The 21,882-nt window shown below is 31.3% G+C and overlaps 1 protein-coding gene across 18 annotated transcripts in view; it reads right to left on the bottom strand.

Annotated features, from left to right (window-relative positions):
* Positions 1–21,882, bottom strand: part of LOC143258664 (protein PALS2-like) — a 113,782-nt gene that overhangs the window by 4,118 nt on the left and 87,782 nt on the right. For 11 of the 18 annotated variants that reach the window (XM_076518026.1, XM_076518024.1, XM_076518012.1 and 8 more), the window contains 7 exons: positions 15,025–15,133; positions 10,027–10,092; positions 7,053–7,214; positions 5,333–5,535; positions 4,500–4,631; positions 3,674–3,715; positions 2,960–3,031 (listed from right to left, as the gene is read on the bottom strand). In XM_076518026.1, the coding sequence (XP_076374141.1) occupies positions 2,960–3,031; positions 3,674–3,715; positions 4,500–4,631; positions 5,333–5,535; positions 7,053–7,214; positions 10,027–10,092; positions 15,025–15,133 (786 nt within the window). Of the gene's footprint in view, positions 1–2,959; positions 3,032–3,673; positions 3,721–4,499; positions 4,632–5,332; positions 5,536–7,052; positions 7,215–10,026; positions 10,093–15,024; positions 15,134–21,882 lie in introns of all 18 variants that reach the window. The other 7 variants (XM_076518015.1, XM_076518027.1, XM_076518010.1 and 4 more) reach the window with 3 other exon arrangements.

Here is a 21,882-nt window from a genome sequence, read left to right as displayed (position 1 = left end):
TATCAGATTTTCTGTATTATCCCTCAAAGGTCTTACTCCCATCCTAACACTTTGCTTACCCTTAATGTATTAAAAAAATCTTCAATATTACTTTTTACATTTTTAACCAACCATTTTTCATATACATTTTTGTTTCTTAATTTCCCATTTGGTCAACTCTCGTTTTTCTATAATCTTCCAAATCTATCATCAGTGTAGTCAACTTAAATTTCTTATATTTGCAAAAACTCTTTGTTAATTCCATCTTTATACCCACTCTCTATATGCTAACCTGGCCTTTACCTGCAACCACCCATTTTTGTCTATGAGAACATGCTAACATTGAATATTTAATAACTTATTTAAAAAGTTTTCCACAGTTGATCATTACCTTTAACTAATTCAGTTGACCAATTCAATGCAGGTAATTCTTATGTTTTCAAAATTTGCTTTTTTTAGAATTGAAAACTGAAACCTCATTATTCTTTATTTACATATGGAGTAAAACTTAAAATCTAATTGAGCAATGATTACCTACATCCAGATGGTCAACAACCTCCATCACATCAATCATTGCTTTATTATAAGTTAATAGCAAATATAAAATAGCACTGTTCCTTGTAGGTTTCAAACTAATTGTTGAACAAAGCTATCCTGAATAGTTTTTAAAACCTCGTCCCTCTCATGATTTGACTTTAATATTTCTCATTTTATATGCAAAAAATGAAAATTTCCATAATTATAATGTCATTAACAGCTGAATTCTTCATCTCACTCTGGCATTTCTCATTAATTTCATCAGTTTCATCTGTTGGTTTGTAATAAATTCCAATAAAAACCTTCTGCCCTTATAACTACTAACACAAATAGTCAATCTCATTGCTATCAGCTTCAATAACAAGCAGAAGACATTCAAAGGAAAGGGAATCATTGACAAGAAAGAACCCATTTAGCACCATAATGCAAGACACTTTTTTTTTTCGGTGGTGGGGGGTATGTGTGTGTTAGGGAAAACTATGAGTTGCCTTTGATATACATAGGATAAAAAACAATAACAAGTACTCCTTTTCATTTGGTCTTAAAAGTACTTATCAAGATATAAAATCAAATTGTAAATTCTTGCATATTAACACTTGACAACATATCATACTACTTGTTTATTGTAAAGATTTACAAGTTCCTATATGGCACTCACTTAAAAGGGTGAAATATTTTTTTTTTCCCTAATAACTCACAGCAAGCAAAGTGTGAAAAATTAGATGCTTTTTAGTATGTATGGGCAAGTTTTAAAAATGAAATAAAAGACACATTTTAGGCATAAGAGCAAAAAGGCAGGGGTTTTAGCCTACCCTGCCATTCCCCTGTGACATTACTGATTAGCTCTAATATCCTTACCCAGAACAGTATTAATTCAGATTTTACATATCAAACCGCTCCTATCCTTCCATTTAGTACTCTACATTTTCAAGAAATTCCTATCATAAAAATTTAGCTTTCAGTTATTCTCATTGTATCAAATTTCTCTGTTCTGACCACTTCTCTAAGGTCATCCATTTTACTTCTTGCATTTTTAGGGTACAATAATAACAGTATGGCTTAACATATCATTAAAACTATCTCTGTACCTTGTTGTCACACTATAACCCCTTCCTATATTTCTTTTTCCATTAATCAGGTCCTTTTCACTGTCTAATCTTATTTTAAAATCGTCCTTAAATTTAACAGCCCTTCCAAAACAAGCCATCCCTATTTTATTTAGATATATATATATATATATATACATATCCATTTGAAAAGGCTTTTTTTACTTCACTGAAATGATTCCACAAGTTAAACCTGCCAACCTTATTCTACAATACCTAAGACTAGCATTAAGCCTTATATACATTTTATAATTTTATCCTCACAGTTATGTCTTAGCAGTATCACTGACAGAATTAAGTTATTATAACCCTTTCCTTTGAATGCCCTGATTAATGCTTTGTGCTTAACAATAAGCTCCTTTTACCTACCCTTCTCTACATCATTACCCTCAATGTGCATAACAAAGACTGCACAATTAGCACTCTTTACTATATCACTTGCTCTGTCACTTATATCCTCTACCTCTACCCATGGACAGCATATTTTAATTCTTTTCTCCCTATTCACCCCACAATCTATCCTACCCATCTGCTGTACTAAATAATCTTCTATAACAATTACATTTTTCATTCCCATCCCTATCAGGTACTTTTGTTATCCCTCACTCCTCAAGTTCATCTGTACAAGCTAAAGACTGAAATCTGTTACTTAATATAATTACTTAATTACTTTATAATTAAATCTGTCACTACAGCCTTATTAGTAGTGTTTTCGTTTCTTGAAAGTTATTATTACCCACTGTATTCTGCACACACAAAAGCTTAATTTCCTCTTTAAATCTTGCCACCATATCCCATAATTCCATGGTCTCTGCCCTATTTATAACAGTTTCTAATTTCTCTTTAAACCTAACTTCACTACTACCTCCTTTAAATGTGCCTATATCAGATTTGAATTTTCAAATAAAACTTACTCCATGCACCTATTGCCTGTCAAAACTGTGAGCACTTAACACTTACACTACTTTTTTACCATTGTAGCCTGGGAAAAAACACTTACAAACTTTTTCATCCTATAAACCAGTACTAGTAGTTATCTAAAAAGTAATATGAAAGAAAAAGCCTACAATCTAATATTAAGCCTACTGTCAGAACTTTAAGCTTAACTGTACCTGTAATAACAGAACTTAAAAGAGGGCAATCCCTATGACTTTAAATCAAATATATTAAAATAATAATAATTCTAGGCTTTAAAAAATATTGACATAGTACTTCTACAGGAGATTGCTCTAACCTACAGCTACAAGTATACTTTTGTCTGAGAGTTCAAGTTTATTGTCCAGTTTTATAACTATAACTTAAAAGAAACCACAGCAGAGCAAGATTTTATTTCCTACCTCATACAAGGATGCTAAGCTTTCAAGGGTTCGGGCACGACGAGACCCATGACGCCCCATAGCTTTCTCAAACTATAAGGGATGAAAACAAACAAAACAAACAAAAAATTGTGTTCATGCAAAATTCAGTTTGAAGAAGCTACATGCAGGTTCACTTTTAAATACAAAAAAAAAGTTCTGAACAATAGACATATTAAATTAAAATAAAATATAAAATGTACATAAATCAAATGACAGAACTACCAATTTTGATGATCAATTACAATATAATTTAAAACAATGTAAAGTGTATTTCAAATTATATTTTAGATAAAACAGCATTATCATGAACAAATACAAAAATAAGTGTATTTTTGACTTACTGAAAGCCAACTGATTAAACTTTCCATGATGCTGAACATTAAAAAATGCAGCATCTAATGACTTTGCTATCAAATATTAACTGATTTTAAATCAAATAAAACTAAAATCATATTCCCCATACACAAGCATGCATTGCTGTTCAAAGATATTGTATTGCAGTGCCATGCCTTTAATTCCATCAAGATTATGTGGATTACAATTAAGCAATTATTTTCAGTCTCTCGATCAGATTTTAGAAATATATTTATTGAAAAACACACATGCACAAAATAAAAGTTTCTTTCCTACTATGAATATCTAAAATCATGTTCAACTTCTACAGTATAAATGCACTCTTAAAAACATGCATACCTGCATACTAACATCAAAAAAGTAGGAGGACTGTGAAGTCTGCTGCACTGATAAAGAACATATAAGTTAGTTTATAAAGTCAAATATTTATAAAGTAACTGTTTTTGCATCTTTGAATTTCTAAATTACATAAAAAGCATTGGTGATGTCAAGTGCAGACCAGTTAATGTACTGGATGCATCCAACCTTGAGAATTTTTAATGCTTATTTTTGAAATTAAGTAGTTAAAACTTAGGTAATATCAACATATGAGTTATAAACTATGCTTTCATACCAGTGTTATTGGCATACGTTGATAACAAAGTTGTTTAATTAATGTTTGAATACAACATTGTAAAATGTTAATAATGATACGTACACTGTCAATGAATAACTGAAGTGAAGGTTGTAGTGAAACAGATAATCTACTAGACTGAATACTTCAATATTTACAAACTAAATATTAAATGATTGATAATACTGTTAGTAGAAGATGCCAGTACATAATAAAAAAGAGTATTTACATGTGTAAGATATGTAAACTTACACATGGAAAGATAATAGGGAAAGGTTAAATTTAGTTATAAAAGTCATAAAACAAAAACATATTTTATGCACATTAATATTTAAGCCTTGCAAAAGAAGTAGGATAAAACCTCAAACTTTTATATGTAAAGTTTACAACAGCAGCTCCATGAAACTACAACACATATAGGTATTTTGAAAATTCATTTGTATGAAAATATTAAATTTATTTTTTGTTATATAATAATATAGGTACACTAGTTTTACTGTTTATTGAAAGAGGCTGTGAAAGATAACAAACTTTCTTTAGCAGTGAAATTACCGTTAGACTTCTCATACTAGTGTACCCATGGTGACGACCGTTCTCATGCATCTGTCTTAAAAGCTCCACTTGAGGTGCAGAAATAAACACAACATAAGGCATAAACTCTGGAGTTTTCAGCATCTTCAGAGACTGTTAAGAAATTGTAAGTAATACACTTGTACATAATCTAATAAAATTATTTTCTTGTGGTGCAAGCTACAACTAAAGTAACTTAAAAGAGTACCTGGAATACAAACATATGAAACTATAAATATAAGCACATATGTAACGTCTATATAAGATAAAGTTTCCTCTGTGTAAGCCTTTTTTATTTCAAAATAAATCATATTTATAATAAAAACAAAACAGAATGCTGCAAAACAACCTTTAAAATAGAAAATAACTTTTTTTTTCAATGAAGGTGATTCCTTAACCATTTGTTTTCTGTAGCTACCTAACACCTTATAATTATTAGATCTGTAGCATGTGAGCATTATGATTTAACAAGTGCATCTTTCACAAAATTCAAAATAATTTCAATGAACTAGATACATTTATAAAAACATAGGCCATATTATACAGTTAGATGTTATAAAACAAAACTAAAATTACATTCTACAGTTATATATCATGCAACAAAACTGAAGTTACATTATACAGTTACATGCTGTAAAATATAACTAATTATGTTATACAACTAAAATTACATACTATGAGATAAAAATAGTTACATTCTATAGCTATATACTACAAAATGAAACTAATTGTATTATACAGTTACATACTATGAAATAAACCTAGTTGCATTATACAGCTACATACTATGAAATACAAACATCTGTCAACTTTACCTGAGGATTGCAATCCAACACGCACATTTTTCCTGAATTAATAATTCCACGAATGCTGTCAAGATTAGTTCCATATAGATGCCCCCCATGTTCACCCCATTCCAAGTATTTGTTTTCTGCAATGTCTGCTTCTATTGCCTCCCTTGACATGAAGTGGTATGTTTTACCATTTACCTCACCCTCTCTGATTGGTCGAGAAGTGTCTAAGCAACATAAACTTCTTTTATTGTGAGGAGAGGAAATCCACTATATATTTAAAGTAATGTTCAGAGCTACAGCTTTTGAATAGATTGTTCATGTTTTGTTTAACTTTATTCCAATGTTTTAACCACTCAGGGAATATCATTAGGTAACTGTTATTTACTGAAAAGTACAGTACAGCTTTTAAATAGATTGCTTATGTTTTGTTTAACTTTATTCCAATGTTTTGACTGCTCATGGGGCCATCATTGTAACTGTTGTCTACTGAAGATGGCCACTAGAAATAAAAATAAACATTCAACTCCAAAGCTGTATCATTGGAATTTTATAAATTTGTTTTGTTTACAGTGTACTTTTGAATAACTGGACAAGCACAAAATTATTTTACAATCTGTAATTATTTATGTTATTGTTTTATGAAATAATCTTTTATAATAGCTTGCATGAGTTGAAAGATTCACAGAGGATAGTCCTTTGATGCTAGAATGATAATCTAGCAAGTTTTAACAGTAAAGATATCTAATGACATAATACACTAACATCATAAAGGTTTATTATTGTTATAATAAACTGAAAATTTTTTAGGTAGTTAGAAGCATATGAACCTTCACACTTCTAATAATGTTTTATAACAGTGGTTCCCAACCAGGGGTGCGAGCTAGCATTCTAAGAAGTGCGAGATAACAATTTGTTTTGGCCACCTTCACCTTTATTCTTAAATAAATAATTACTGTGAGGGGTGCAGGGCATCAAAAAGGTTTGGAACCACTGTTTCAGAATATAAACATATACCACCATCTTACTTTTATATCAAAGGTTTATTTTAAACAAGAGGGAATCCTGAATAATTGTGACACTTGAAATTATTTTAGGCAGGATTAGAGTAAATTAATTTATGAGATATTTTTATCTTTTTTAGATTTATAATTTTGTGCACCAGTGATACCAAGCATGGGATGTGTGTATACCTGATTAAACTTTATTACTTATTCTGGATCCCTACCAGCTTACCCTCAAACTTAAATTCTTTTAGGCAAAATTAGAGTAAATAAATTAATGTATGAGATCTTAGGTATGGTCAAATACATCAATGCTCCCATGTATAAAACTGAAATTAAACCGTAAATCAGTCAAGAGGTGATGGGCCTAAGAGTTATAATATTTGTACTTAAAAAAAAAAACTCAGATCAATTCTATGAGCTATTATTCCTTAGCTAAAAATGATGAATACCAAATGTTTCAAACTAGATCATAAGCTTGATTCTCCTGTTAAATACAAAATTACTACTTTCATAAAAAATGTTAAAATATTTTGCAACACTAAATATGTAGTTGACACTCCATTTAGTAAAATTCTTAACTAACCTCCACCATATGAAATGCTCCTTTATACCTCAACATTATAGAGTGTTTACATTTTCTCATAAATGAAATATAGAGGTTGCAGAATAGCTATATATTTCAGATGATAATAAAATATCATATGCTGATGCATCACTAGTATTGATATGCGACTTACGAGGCAGAGGAGAAGAAAATTTGTCTGGGGCTGTACTAATTAGTCGAGTTTTAAGAGATCGGCGTCCAACGCCCTGAGCACCAAGAAGGACTAATGTCTTTCGTTTGAATGGAGGCATTCGAGCAACCTCTTCATACAACAGAAGTTCTGTCTTGTCAAAATCTTCATAGATGTAATGAAACAGTAAGATTTCAAGAAACAGTAAAATGATTATTCAAGAATTTTAAATAATTAATTAACATGCACTATAAAAGTATTCAAAAGAAATGTAAAAATACTCAATTACATTAATGGTGTTAATCATTTAATTCTGTTAAAAGAACACATATATTCAGTAATGATATTAAACTGTTTACTTTAGTTTTTGAACTAATCAATAAAATGTTTAATTTTCCAAGCTGAGGAACCCACATTATTGTCAGTAGCAGTAATAAAGACAAGATAAAAAAAACAAAAAAATAAGACAATGGGAAAAAGAGAAAGGTAAAAAATAAATAAAGTTACATAAACAGTTGAAAAAAGTAAAAATGTACATGTACAAAACAATTAAATTATAAAAAAGAATAAACAACAAAGTAGGGTTAATAGAATGTGTTGAACAATAATAGGATACCTGTAACGGAAAAACCAACAATGGGAAGTCTTTAGTTAGAAAACTATATTAATAAGAACTTAATTATTAATTAAAATGGTCTACGTGGTTTCAATAATTGGTTTAGGCTTGGCTTAGTTGTTATTAATACTGTTTTCCACAATATGTTTTTGACTTTACTTGCTTGTGTAATTTTCTTTGTCTTTTTTCTGATTGACTTTTTTCTATTGCCTTTTTTTACCCTTATTTTTATTACCTAAATTCTATTATTGCAACCCGAGAAGAATCAAAATAACAAAATACAGATGATGTTTCTGATTATCAATTAAACAAACAGAAATAAGACAAAAAATGCAATACTTAAAAACACAGACAATTACAATCATAATAGTTGACTGTACTCTGGACAGTAATTATTCAGTTGTAATTGTCTGTTTTTATGTATGGCATTTTTGTTGTCTTATTTCTATTTGTGTAATTAGTAATCAGAAACATCCTCTGTATTTTGTTATTTTGATTCTGTTTAGTTTACATAAACTATGTCATGCACGACCTCACTATACGAGGTCTGTTCAAAAAATATGCGGACTGTTTGAATTGTGCGGCTCCAGTTGGTTCCAGGGGAATTCGCTTGGTGTCGCTAGGTTCGTACAGATCAGCTGACTACGACGCCATTTCCCGATTGCAGATATCTTCATTTGTGTATTAGCTATGCGGTTTTAAGTGAAGTGCGATTTTTTCGTTTGGCGGATTTCAGAATGAATGACCTGAAGGAACAACGACTTGCTGTGAAATTTTGTGTTAAACTTGGAAAATCTGCGACTGAAACTTTTGCTATGCTTAACACGGCTTACGGTGATGTTGCTATGAAGCGTACAGCATGTTTCAAGAGGCATGAACGCTTTAAGGATGGTCGACAGTCCATTGAAGATGATGAGCGTCCTGGACGTCCTTTTACGTCAACTGACGACCCACACGTCGACAAAATCAACACCCTGGTGCGGGCAAATCGACGTCTGACTGTCAAGGAGCTTGCTGAAGAGTGTGGGATATCAGTTGGATCTTGTTACGAGATTTTGACCGAAAAATTGAAGATGCACCACGTTGCTGCGAAATTCAGCCCTCAGAACTCGTGAGTTTTTGGCCAAACACTCGATCACTCTTCTTCCCCACCCCCCTACTCACTTGACCTTGCTCCTTGCGATTTTTTCTTGTTCCCCAAACTCAAAAGACCCTTGAAAGGAAGAAGATTTGAGACGATTCCCGAGATTAAGGCAAATGCGACGAAAGAGCTGGAGGACATTACAAAAGAAGCATACCAGGACTGTTTCAACAAGTGGAAACACCGTTGGGACAAGTGTGTGTGTTGGGGAGGAGAGTACTTTGACGTCAGTCCGCGTATTTTTTGAACAGCCCTCGTATATTTCCTTTTTTTTGGGAAAATTTATCTAGCACTGAATAATATTTAACATTATTCCCTAAGATTACTTAATAAACTTCTCCATCCTCAGGTTAAGTGGTAATACATTCAAATAGTGACAATTATTATTCACGTTCTACAAGTAGTTGATTTTCCTACAGATTAGAATAAACTTTCACAGTTTTGGAATTTAGTGCATGAAAGCTGTTATCAACTGATTCTATTCTTTGCAAATTATTTTCCCCTAATATATATAATAATTAAGATATAACAATGCTAATTATCTATAAATGTCTCAGATATTTAAAAGCAAATATTTTGCTGTAAAGCTAGAAAAAAAAGCTATTTAATAAATACTACATACAAGTAAAGGAAAAACATGTTCATTAAAGTAAAAGAAGATTTTTATTTCCTTTGCTACAGCCAAACTTATATAAATGATGCAATTAATCATCTATTGCTGCACAAGATTGTTAGAAGTTGGTAACAAATTTTAGAATATAAGGAGTTTTGTTTGAAGGATACTAAAAAGTATGGTTTCATAGAATCCTACTTACCTAATTGCAGTTTTTATAAAATAGCAATTAAAAAAATTAGTTATATATGTGAGCCTTGAGTAACTTACTAGAAGTTCAGATAGGTATTACTCTTCTGGTAAGTTTCATAAGTACAAAAAAATAGAGAAATAACTGTAATCATTATATGAATCATCCTTATTCTTTAAGATCGATCAATGTCAATATTCTCATTATGTTTATGAAACACAAGTAGAATGCCAAAACTTGAACATAATAAATAAACAATTTGGTTTTAATTGGTTGAAGTAAAATACCTAATCTTGATCCTCACAGTTTTAATAATTTATAAATTATTTCCATCTGAAAATATGTAGCCAATAAATTAAATTTCTACATACACTGTTACATTATTTTAAAAAGAACACAAGTTGCATTTTCAACTACCTCCATTAGTTTTTGTTTCATAAAACCTTTTCCTCTTCTTCTTAGATATCCTTGTACCACACATACCTGTAAAATATCAGAACTTCTTTTACAAATCATAAGTCATAGTTCATTTCACTGGGAATAGAATTTGATATTTCAATGTACGTTGAATAAAATGATTTTCTTCAAGGAAGATTATGCTTCACATGTTTGTTATTCAATTTTATTTGTAATGTTAATTCCTCATTTAATATTATACTTGGACTAAAGATGGTGATTTCTTTCAAATGTTTGAGTTCTGTTCCTGATTTTTATGACATCTGTTGATAATCTAATGACTAAAATAATCATGTATTTCACCATTCTGTAACTGGTATAGAATATATCTTAATCAGGTACATTTACATAATATTTTATTAATTTCCATACTGTTCTTACATTTATGACATTCCCATTGACCAAATGACTTCTGGTGCTAAATATCTGTTGTTCCTTTTATACATGCAGGTAAGTAACACACATTTAAAGCAAAACATAATACTGTATGATATGTAATAAGTTTAATGATAATGTCCCAGTCTCATAATATAGAGTTGTCCAAAATTATCTTTCCTATTTTAAAATTTAATAATCAAATAACTAAGGAAATATAAACATGTAGTTTTCAACATCGTGTAACTTAAAACAAACAAGCAGACTTCTATGTGTGCACCATTAGTGATCATTGCACCATGTTTACAGTTACAGTATATGATGACATCCATTGTTCTAACCTTTAGCTATAAATATGTGATATCTTTAACATACCCCCCAAAGTATTTGGAAATAACTGATATGATTAATCTTGCTGAAACATGTTAAAAAATCCATTTGCTTCAATGCAGAGACCACGGAATCAGCCCACTGTGACCAATCCATTTTGTTGGAAACATCTGATCTACTAAGTATTTGACCAGTAAATTCCAGTAAAGTGGATCACCATCCTGTTGAAAGGTTATCTGTGTTTGCATTTCCTCTGGTTATGGGAACACAAACTGTTCCAGTGTTTCAAGGCACACACTTTTACTTACAGTGCTCCCAGCATAACAGTTAGGACCAACAATTTTGTCACATGTTCACCTTTGGGCTATCATGCATGACTTCAAAATTGTAATAGCATTTTTTGATCTCTAAATGTAGATATTATGACAATTTACTTTACCTATGGTATGAAACATAGCTTCATTGCTAAACAGTACATGAAAAAGAAATGTGTTTTCTTCACATATGTGGTTAAGGATTTGTTTGTTTGTTTGTTTTGGAATTTCGCACAAAGCTACTCGAGGGCTATCTGTGCTAGCCGTCCCTAATTTAGCAGTGTAAGACTAGAGGGAAGGCAGCTAGTCATCACCACCCACCGCCAACTCTTGGGCTACTCTTTTACCAACGAATAGTGGGATTGACCGTCACATTATACACCCCCACGGCTGGGAGGGCGAGCATGTTTAGCGCGACGGGGACGCGAACCCGCGACCCTTGGATTACGAGTCGCACGCCTTACGCGCTAGGCCATGTGGTTAAGGAGGTCCACCACAAATGCCTGTTTTCTGGTTGCAGTGCTTGTACAAACTAAGTTTGTAGGCAGGTAGATGAACTCATTTGTGAATGAAGCAGAGATATTTTGGCATGTTAAGTTCTAAGCAATTTTCATGGGCTACATTGAAACAATTTTCACAGATGTTCAAATACATTAACAACTGACTGAGGGTCTTCCATCTTCTTATTGTTGTAACACACTATTTCCAATAACCTCTTCATCCACTCCTGACTAGATGATAAAAATCATCTAGTCATCTGTTTTTTTCTTGTACTTGTGACTGTAATTATCCTGCACCAGTTACTAACTTGGTCTTCGCAAGCCAAATGATATATGAAGTCTTTACTTGCACTTTTGCCATTTTATGGTGGGAATGGTACTTATTGGAAATGCATCTCAAGATGGCTGGTATGGGTATTAAAACTTTTATTAAAATAGAGAACAATGTTTCAGCCTTCTTAGGTCATCTTCAGGTTAAACCATACCAGCCATTTTGAGATACATTTTTTACTTCAAATGGGTTTCTTGTCATCAAGAACTACTTACTGGAGTAAGAAACAAAAAACATGACAATAAAAACTGTTCAATCTGGGCTACAAGATAGTGAAAACTGCATGGTTGTATTTACTCAGTTATTTAATTATTAAATTTTAAAATAGGAAAGATAATTTTGCACCACTTTGTACAATAAAAACATTTTGTTTTTTTGCTTAATAATTTCCTGCAAAAATATCAAATACTGTAAGACCAGGAACAATCTCATACACTCTGTATGTTTTGAAGTCTTACTACAACATCATGAGGTATACAAAATTTTGTAAAAGTTAAAATGCAAAAAGCAGCAAGAGTGTGTGTATGTTTTCCTTATAGCAAAGCCACATCGGACTATCTGCCAAGTCCACCAAGAGGAATCAAACCCCTGATTTTAGCATTGTAAATCCATAGACTTATCACTGTACCAATGGAGAACAGGCAACAAGAGTTGAGACAATGTGCATGTAAGCATTCAATATTTTGCCCTTAACTGATTTGCAATAGTTGCTGGGTAGTTTAATATCTGCTTCTGGTTTTATCTAATACATGAAATTTCTCCAATGTATGTGGGTGCTATGACCACAGAATTTTAATTCTATTGTAATGTTTGTTTTATAGTGCTGTTTTAATCACCTATTGACATTTAACCTACTTGATCAAATGTACTTACAAATTTAACTTAAAAGAATTTCATGTGACATTAAACACGTAACACTATGTCAAAATGTTATTTTACAACCTTTTAATATTATTTCATTGTTCACTGAGGTACCCATGAAAAAAAAAAACATTACATGTTTTGAGAATAAATTAAAAAAAATAAGAATTTTTAGCTTTAAGAAATAATTGACATGATTAATCTTGCAGAAACATGTTAAAAATCTATTAGTTCAAATGAAGAGTAAAAATTTATAAAGAGAATAAATGTTTAGCTATGACTTCTGTATCTCCATTACTATGCATATACTGAAATAATTAAATTTAATAAAAATAATCTTAAGATAATAAATAAGTAAATATTAACTCTTGAAAAACATTTCCTCCTGATGCTGACTTCAAAATCAGTAGTGTATGAGGCTGAATGCCCAGTATCATAGTACTTTATCTTTACACATTGAATTGTCAAATTAAAAAACAAAAAGTGTATCAACAAACACTGGGTTTTCTCTTTAAACATTTGCAGTATTGAAAATTTGCACAAGTGTTGTCTTAATGTTAATTTATAGGCTTCTATAAAGCTTCAAATTTTCAATTTTTTAACACTACTTTAAAGAGAGCTCATAAACCATTCATCTCTTTTTTTATTTAAAAAAAAACAGTTCATTTAAATGTGATAATATTTTAAATTTGCATTTTAGGTTGATGCAGAACAAACAATTTAAAAAAATGTTCCACTGAATGACATCACTTTAAATGAATTTAAGCTGTTTATGCTTAAATTGTGTAAGATAAAAGAAAATGAAAATTGTCAACATTATTATAAATATTTTTAAATACTTATTATTTCAAAATTTCATCTGTAATGTGTAATGCTAAACAGCTCTTGGTATTTAGTAGCACATACACATATTCTAGGATATTTATTTAAATTAATGAATAAAATTTGACTGTAAAAAAACGTTTCTATGAGATAAAAGAAAACACATTGAAATCTGAGAGTCACATATAGGATAACAAATGTGAAAATATATTGCAACATTATTCTATAAATTACCTCATGTTCTTTGGTATGAAGGCTAAATTTATGTACGAACAAACAACTTAGATGTGCCAAATTTGGGCCTTACTATCAAATTATTATTTCTTGCTAGTTTACGTATTTCAATAAAATAAATATAATTTATTCCCCTGTATACAACAGTATAATTAATTAGACTAAAATTACTCTCTTTTAAAGCTTACAATAAACAAATATTAGTATTAATAAACAAACAATTCATATCCATGGTATTTGTTCATCCAAATTAGTGTTTTGTAGGTACTACCATGACTTTACACATTTAATTAAAATTGACAAGTAATTATTTACATCTGGTTAATATGTCAAGAAAGCTGAATTAAAGACTTACAGATACTGAGGCAAATATTGAGCCCCCTTAGAAATAATCTCAGTTAATAAGTCAAATACAATTCAACACTATATATTAGAATTAGCATTTTATATAGTATTTACCTATTCCTAATGTTTGTATATTGCTCAAACTGTAATAAATAAATAGTGTTGAATTGTATTTGATTTATTCTAATATATCTATATAATGAATATACAATAACTACAAAGAATTTTCATGAAATGGCCAAGCAAATATTTATGGAAAAAATGAAGCTGAAAAATGTGTTAATGAAAAATTACCAATAACAGGTTTATACAAAATAACTAATATGACTGCTGTCATAGTGACACAGCTGCTTACATATTTCAATGAGATATTTGTTTTTTTCATTAATCTTTTTTTTTTTCTAAATTGAGGAGGTTCTTTGATCCAGGACCCTTGGGTATTTGCTCCTTTAATACAACTCTGTGTGCCACGCTGCCAATCACACACTCCAATATTTTAGGTACACAATGCCTCTAAACGTACTGTACACTTTCAGCTGTGTGCACATTATAAAAGTGATGGTTTCTTTCATTGCTACTTGGCTCAAAGAGTTTTTCAAACTCTTTAAGGGAGCAAGTTCTGCTAATTAACTGCTCTTTGTCTGATTAGCAGTTCAAAATTAGAAACAGATAAACCTGAACCTTGAATTTTTCTGACTTGGCCGATTTAGACCACATTTGTTTATACAAGTTGCTGCTCAGATTAAAAATTCCAATTTCACAGACAACTAGAGGTAAAATATTTCAGTATTTTATTTATATGGGCATTATGCCAAGTTCAGCTGTTTCTAAAATAGCCATAACTCACTTGATTTAGTGGTGAAGTTAAATTCTGGCCGTACAAAAGCTCTTCTTCTTTCTTCTAGCTCCTGGGATGGAATTAATCCAGTTGGACCCTTAGAATCCACAATCCTGGCCTTTAGCATAAAGACAGGCAAAACATGAAAACAACTGATAAAACTGCTTCATTGGTATAAAGAATAAATATTACGTGGTCAGATGAATACACTAACCTGAAAATTACACATTTGAGAAACTAAAGACATTGCTTCACTGGAAGATAATATTCTTCATATGCCATGGAATATATTCATGTTTTTAAAATATAAGGTAACAGTTTAATTTCTGACACGTTACAAAGAAGTATTCTCAAACTACAGTATTGTAAAATTTAATACATATATATATCTTATATATTAAAACTAAAGAATTGTTTGTTTGTAGTTAAGCATAAAGCTACATAAAAGCCTATCTGTGCTCTGCCCACCATTGGTATCAAAACCTGGTTTCTAGTGTTTTAAGATCACAGATATACTGTTGTACCACTAGGGAGCAAACTAAAGATGAACAAAAAACAATTTATTCAGGAAATCTCATGTTTACTTTTTTTACAATTTGCTTAAGACACAAAATAACATTTCATCTGTGTATATTTTCCTCCAAAGGATGAGTAATGTGCTTTATTTCACAATTCACCTTCTTGCAAAATAATTGTTTAAAGATACTATTTTTTACTTCAGATATTTTGAAAAAATATCAAAATGGAATTACATTCAAAATTACATGCAATTTAATACTCTTTAATGGAAGTTAAAAACTTAATTAAATTTGTGGAATAGTAATCGACACACCAAAGTTAAAATAAAGCATATATAAATATATTTTGATTTACTTTAAAATCACCAAACATACAATCAGATGTTAAATGTGACATTTATCAGCTGGAACTTACAATACCAGTTTAAGATTTTTAGCTGCTACAGAATGTTCTAAGTAACTAGGATTTTTATCCCTTTGATAACAGCACCTTGCTGGCAAACAACAAAAGCAGTACATGGACTTAAATTTCTTTTATACAATACATTTATGTTTTCATTATGTTATTACTAAATGTAAATAGCTTTTGATAGTTGAACTGTGAAAAGACCTGAGTACAACATAGCTATAAATGAATGTGTGTTCTTTGAGTAACTCTGTTCTTGAAAAAATAAACAGACTCAACATAAACTGATATAAAAATTCAGTAAAGTAAACAATCTTTAACATTTACAAACACAAACACAGTGTGTATATTTGCTTGGAATGGCAGATAGACACTTTTATTGAATTAAAACTATTTTCCAAACTACCTTGGCTGAGATAGTATTCTAGACTGACTAAATTATAAATTCTTTCATTACATGGTAATATCAGGCACTACCACATGATTGGTCATTCCCACTCAAATATCACTTGACCAACGACTGTAAAATGCAGCTTTACCACCACACACAGACTAAGTATTATCTCAAAAGAACAAAGAAAGCTAGAATGTAAGCAGCATAACAGCTTTCCAGAAAACATGTTATGTGAAAAGTGCACACGCACCTAAGTAACTGATTAATTTCAAAAGAAGAAGGTAAAAAATGCCTGGTATGTCATTATTTATGCAACACATTTTCTCTCTCCTTCCTCTTACTTCTGGCTCTCAACAAGCCAACAATTAATCTTATATTTTAAAAACAATAAACCTATACATGCTCACTGTTCAAAAAGCAATGTAACTTTTTGTATCCCCTGTAAACAAAGATGCAACTTATTAATGAATAATTTTATATAATAATATCTTTAAACAATGAAAAGTGATACATGTTTAAAAATTTTAATAAGGATTACAAAGTCAGTAAACATACTTGATTCTTTGTACATATATAAGCACTACACTTTATGTAGTAGAATAATGGGTAAACCAATTACGGCAATTCACTACAACAAAAATAAAATGTATGTATATTAAAAAAGGTTGCCATTACAAACCACACTGAAACATAGGAAAACATATTAAGAAAACTTTCACCATAAATGCACGAAATTAAATAAAATAAGACCTTCAAATACTCATGAATGTAAAATTAAATTTAGGACATCAAATCAGCCCTTTAAATACAGAACGTGAAAAATATCACAAGAATGTTAAAGTATAATTCAAATGTTAACCCTTTAACAATGATATAGCTTAAAAATCTTTTACAATAGTGCAATAAGAAATATTTCATCATAAAATCATAGAAAACAACAGAAAACCAAAATTATTACACACCCCATTTGAACAAAAGAAAATCACTTAAATAATTATAATAATGAATACAAATTCAAAAATTAACACACACACACATATATATATATATATACATACAGAATAAATATACATTTTCATGTAAATGAAATTCACACCTTAATGTACAACAATAATAATAACAGACCAAAATAAAAACAAGTAAAACATAAAGAATGAAGGAGAAAACAGAATAACTTAAAAATATATACATCTACTTCAACACCTGCAATGAGATTTGAATCTCCTCAACCTCACCTTCTTTTTGACAGCAGATTCTCTAAAGCACTAATGAATCATAGACTAGCTTGTTTGTTTTAGTGGCCCTAATAATCTCACCAGGTTGGGAAAAGACTCATTTAGTAGTTCTGCTTGTAGCTGACTCTCTTCTTCCAAGTTAAAAGGTGTTCTTGAGCACCTGTGTAGCTGGTCCTATTCCTGGTCATATATAGGCAATATCTCAATCTATTTGAACACTATCAGGCTGATACCTGACTAGTTACTGAAGTAAAGGTCCCTTCATTTACACTATTGGTTCTTACCATCAGCAGTGGCATTGGTATGGCTCACTAGGAAACCTTCAAAGCTGGCATGATAGTGGTTCTGTTACCAGTGGTGGTGGGGCCATCAGAGTTTCCATTGATGCTTTTGGTGATACTTACTAAGTGTTAGCATATATCTCCTTTGTCCTTTCATCTTGTTAGTTTTCTGAATGCAGTGTTTTTTCTGGAGGTGAGCACACATCTGATGTCCTCTCCAAGCACTATTAAGACATTCCTGATGGCACACTTGATAATACTCTTAGCCCTTTAAGTTCTCCCTTGTCTCTTGCTTTACTGGTATTAGTAGCTGTGTCAACTACACACTCAGTTCAACTGGCACAGACATGTGGATCTGCAGCTGTCTTTCTGAGGTCACAGTGGTCACTTCATCCAGTGATAGCCTGAATTCTAAGGGCAGATCTACAATTGACTGGGGATTCCCAACCTAAGTAGTATTCAAAGCCAGCACAAAAACCAACTCAGCTAGATCCCTATGTCAAATACCGCAGCCAGCAGTACATTTTCATCCACAAAATATACTAGGTTAAAGGATGGGCCAGACTCAGGACACTTTCTGTTGACTGCAAAATCAAATTCCTTACCAAATAGGAAATACTTGGCATATTGATGGTAATTGTAATAACTTCCTTCCAGAGCAGTTTGATCAAGAATGGCTTCAGCACATGAGAATTAAAAACATTACTGGCTATTTGAATACCAAGATGGCTAGAGGGACCAAGAATTTCATCACAAATAGCAAAAGTCCATATTAAAAATGTATCATCAGAAAATCTTGAATGGTGAGAAAGTTAGCCAGGTGGGTCTATTGTAAAGATGGTCATAAGTGCTCAGTTTGCAACCACATTATTTTCAAACTACCATCAAATAAAAAGTAATAAATTTATATTATAGCCAAGAAGGCTTTATATGTTCTCACACCTGTATCACACACAGAAACTGTATCCCTAGCATCTGTGAACTTCTCAATCCTACACAATTCATTATGTCTCAGCTTAACAAATACCTATGGCTGTGCAGCCCTCATTGTAAATTCTTACGACAATAGCCAAAACAGCTTTTTACTTACCTACACTACTGTCTGATTGTTATATAAACAAATCCCAGGCTCACTATGGTAGGAAAGACGTTGAAACTTTAAAGAACTAGTTTCTACATATAGGATCAACTTCAGATTAGCCAGTGTATAAGCACAAATCTCTATTTTTGGCTACTATAACTCACCTACAAACATTAAGATCCTATTGCCCTGTGGAACTTTCTTCTGGGTACAAGTTTAACATTAGCCAAGAACGACTTCCAAACTTTTACCATGATTTTGTAATTTGATGTCATTGACTGTATATTTAAAGTGTGCATTTTCATGCATTTTAACAGTCCTTTTACTGAAACAGTATTAAAAATTATTCAGAAAACTGATTATTATAAAATATTTATTCCAATCTTCATGGCTGAAAATAATTCATCATAATCAAATAAAACAGTGGATGTATTAAATTTATATTTAATGTAATATTCAAGCCACTATCTACACATTTCATTTACTACTGATAGTTTCACCTATTCTTATTTATTCCAATTTGACCCAAAAGAAATATTCTCTACTACTTGTGACGAGAAATACTATGAAAACAGTATTTTCTCTCAAACTGTGTGTTTTTCCATTGCTCTTACACTCTTATTATTGCATGAAATTTTACAACTTACTGAATATTTTAATGTTAAAATTAAAATATTCTCTCAGAAGTATTCATGAAAATAATAAATGCACTACATTTTAAAATAATTTCTTAAATAATAAGGCCTTATAATCAAAATCAAATTATTTTTTCTTCCATTTGTATGTTACTGTAATACTTGTGTTCTTTGTACAATTGATGCAATCAAGTAATACAATACTTATGTACTACTATACATATATATAATTATTTATTTATACACATGTACTATATATTGCCACATACACTAGCAACTTAAAACAGAATTCCATACGAATTATTATTTAAGTAATCCCAAAATGTGCTGCCTTCTATGGTCATCAAGCATCATAAAGTCAAAATTAACTGGAATAATTCTACCATACCAAGAATGTACAGCTAAAATCCTCTTAAACCAACTCTCTACAGTATAAACCAAAATACACTCAGAGGACTTGCAACCCTTTCACTGCATATAGACAATTTATACAATCCACAGAATTCCCACCAATCTGCTAGATCAGGTGAGCTATACTCACAAAATCATTGAAAAACGTTGTGCTACATAAAACCATCCAGTAGCTATGAAAGCAAGAATGGCAATACCCTTTCAATAGAGTGTTTGAACTTCTACCTAACAGTGTGCAAAACTTTGATGTTCTAGGTATTAAATCTACTAACACAATCCATCTTAACTTGTTAATCACACACTTATCATCCAATTTTATATGAACATGTCTCATTGTGAAACTCTGCTCATAGATCAAATAAATATGAAGTCCTTTTATTTCAGCTTATCTTATGATCATCAAATCTTCCCTAAGTCTAGGTAATCGACTGATAGTCATACAATGTAGTAAAGTATTTCATTTTTTATATCACCAAAAGGCTCAATAATAAATAGTTAGATAAGTACCCTCAGCTCTCCATCTTCCTATATTGGGTCAGCATAACCAAATATAGCATTCTTGTTTACCTCTGGTTTGTTAGTCTATTCCTCTGACATGTGGTCAAACCAATTCACAAGAGGATCAGTGGTGACAAAGAAAACAGCTGACTGGCATGCACTGTAGGCCTTTGCATGACTCTCACTTGCTATAATTCATACATTAATGGACTGACTCATTGGTGTAAAAGGTAAGATTCTGTCCAGCCAGGGCATACTTCTTCCATACTGCTTGCATTTATCAAGGTTGCACCAAGTCTCCATGCTGTTCATTCATCATTTTATCATAACACCCTTTCTATCCTATGGAGGCCTTTACTAAATGTTGACATGCAAACTCATGCATGTCAACTAATACAGATACCTTAATAATGCCTCAATGGTCTAACACATCTACCTCCTTATGTAAATGTCAAAAATTACATGCATTCATGCTACATTCCTCAACCTCAGCTAGTTTGGTTATATCTTGATTCATGGCAAGAACCATTTATGTGATATTTAGATTCTTCAGTTACTCTTCCTGGAGATCCTGGATTGTTAACTGTGGGATCAATCCATCCAGTAGTGGCACCTTCTATTATGTAGCTTGTCATCAATTTGACAGAAATGGTTTTAATCCCCATATGGTATTCAGGATCTTGAGATTCTATGAATGGGCAGATCCTCATCATGCAACAGGGCAACCTATCATCCTCTCTACCTTGTAGGTACAGACAATGTTGTATGACTATATCATACACCTGCAACAATGCTATTGTCCAATGTGCTATAATCTCTTTCAAGATTTATAGCCCATCAACCATTTCACTGATGCATGGTCCATACATATTGTGAATTTGTTAATAAGTAAGTAGGGTCACTAATATTTTATAAAGACTAGAAGTGTAGGAGATTGTTTTTTCTACAGTATCTATGCTTGGAAGCTGTGAATGTATAACTATCTCACTAAATTACCCATCTACTCTATAACTAATAAAGAATCACAGTTCTTTCATGGATGTACAGCACTAGGACTTCTACTAAAGCATCTTTAAGGGATCTGAATATTCATGTTCCTAAATCCATTTGAAGTTTACCTCAACTTAAGTAAGCATCACTACTTGTATTGAAATCTTTGAACAGCTGGCAACATAACATTTCTAGTATGATGTATTGATTAAGGCCAATCTCTCACCATTGATATTTCAGCAGAATTTATGATGATTCCATCTCGTTTCACAATATAAAAGAGAAATTCCACATCTTGGCAGATGAATACACAATTTCCTGGTTTCATTTTAAAGCCTGCCTTTTCATTTAATGGAATACCATTCTCATGTTCTCAGCTATAAACTAAAACATGTGACCAAATGCTATAACAGAGCCT

The sequence above is a fragment of the Tachypleus tridentatus genome, chromosome 8 (genome assembly GCF_004210375.1).
Source record: "Tachypleus tridentatus isolate NWPU-2018 chromosome 8, ASM421037v1, whole genome shotgun sequence".
Taxonomy (NCBI): domain Eukaryota; kingdom Metazoa; phylum Arthropoda; class Merostomata; order Xiphosura; family Limulidae; genus Tachypleus; species Tachypleus tridentatus.
The sequence above is the reverse complement of the archived record's forward strand: the minus strand, read 5'-3'. Positions and strand labels throughout refer to the sequence as shown.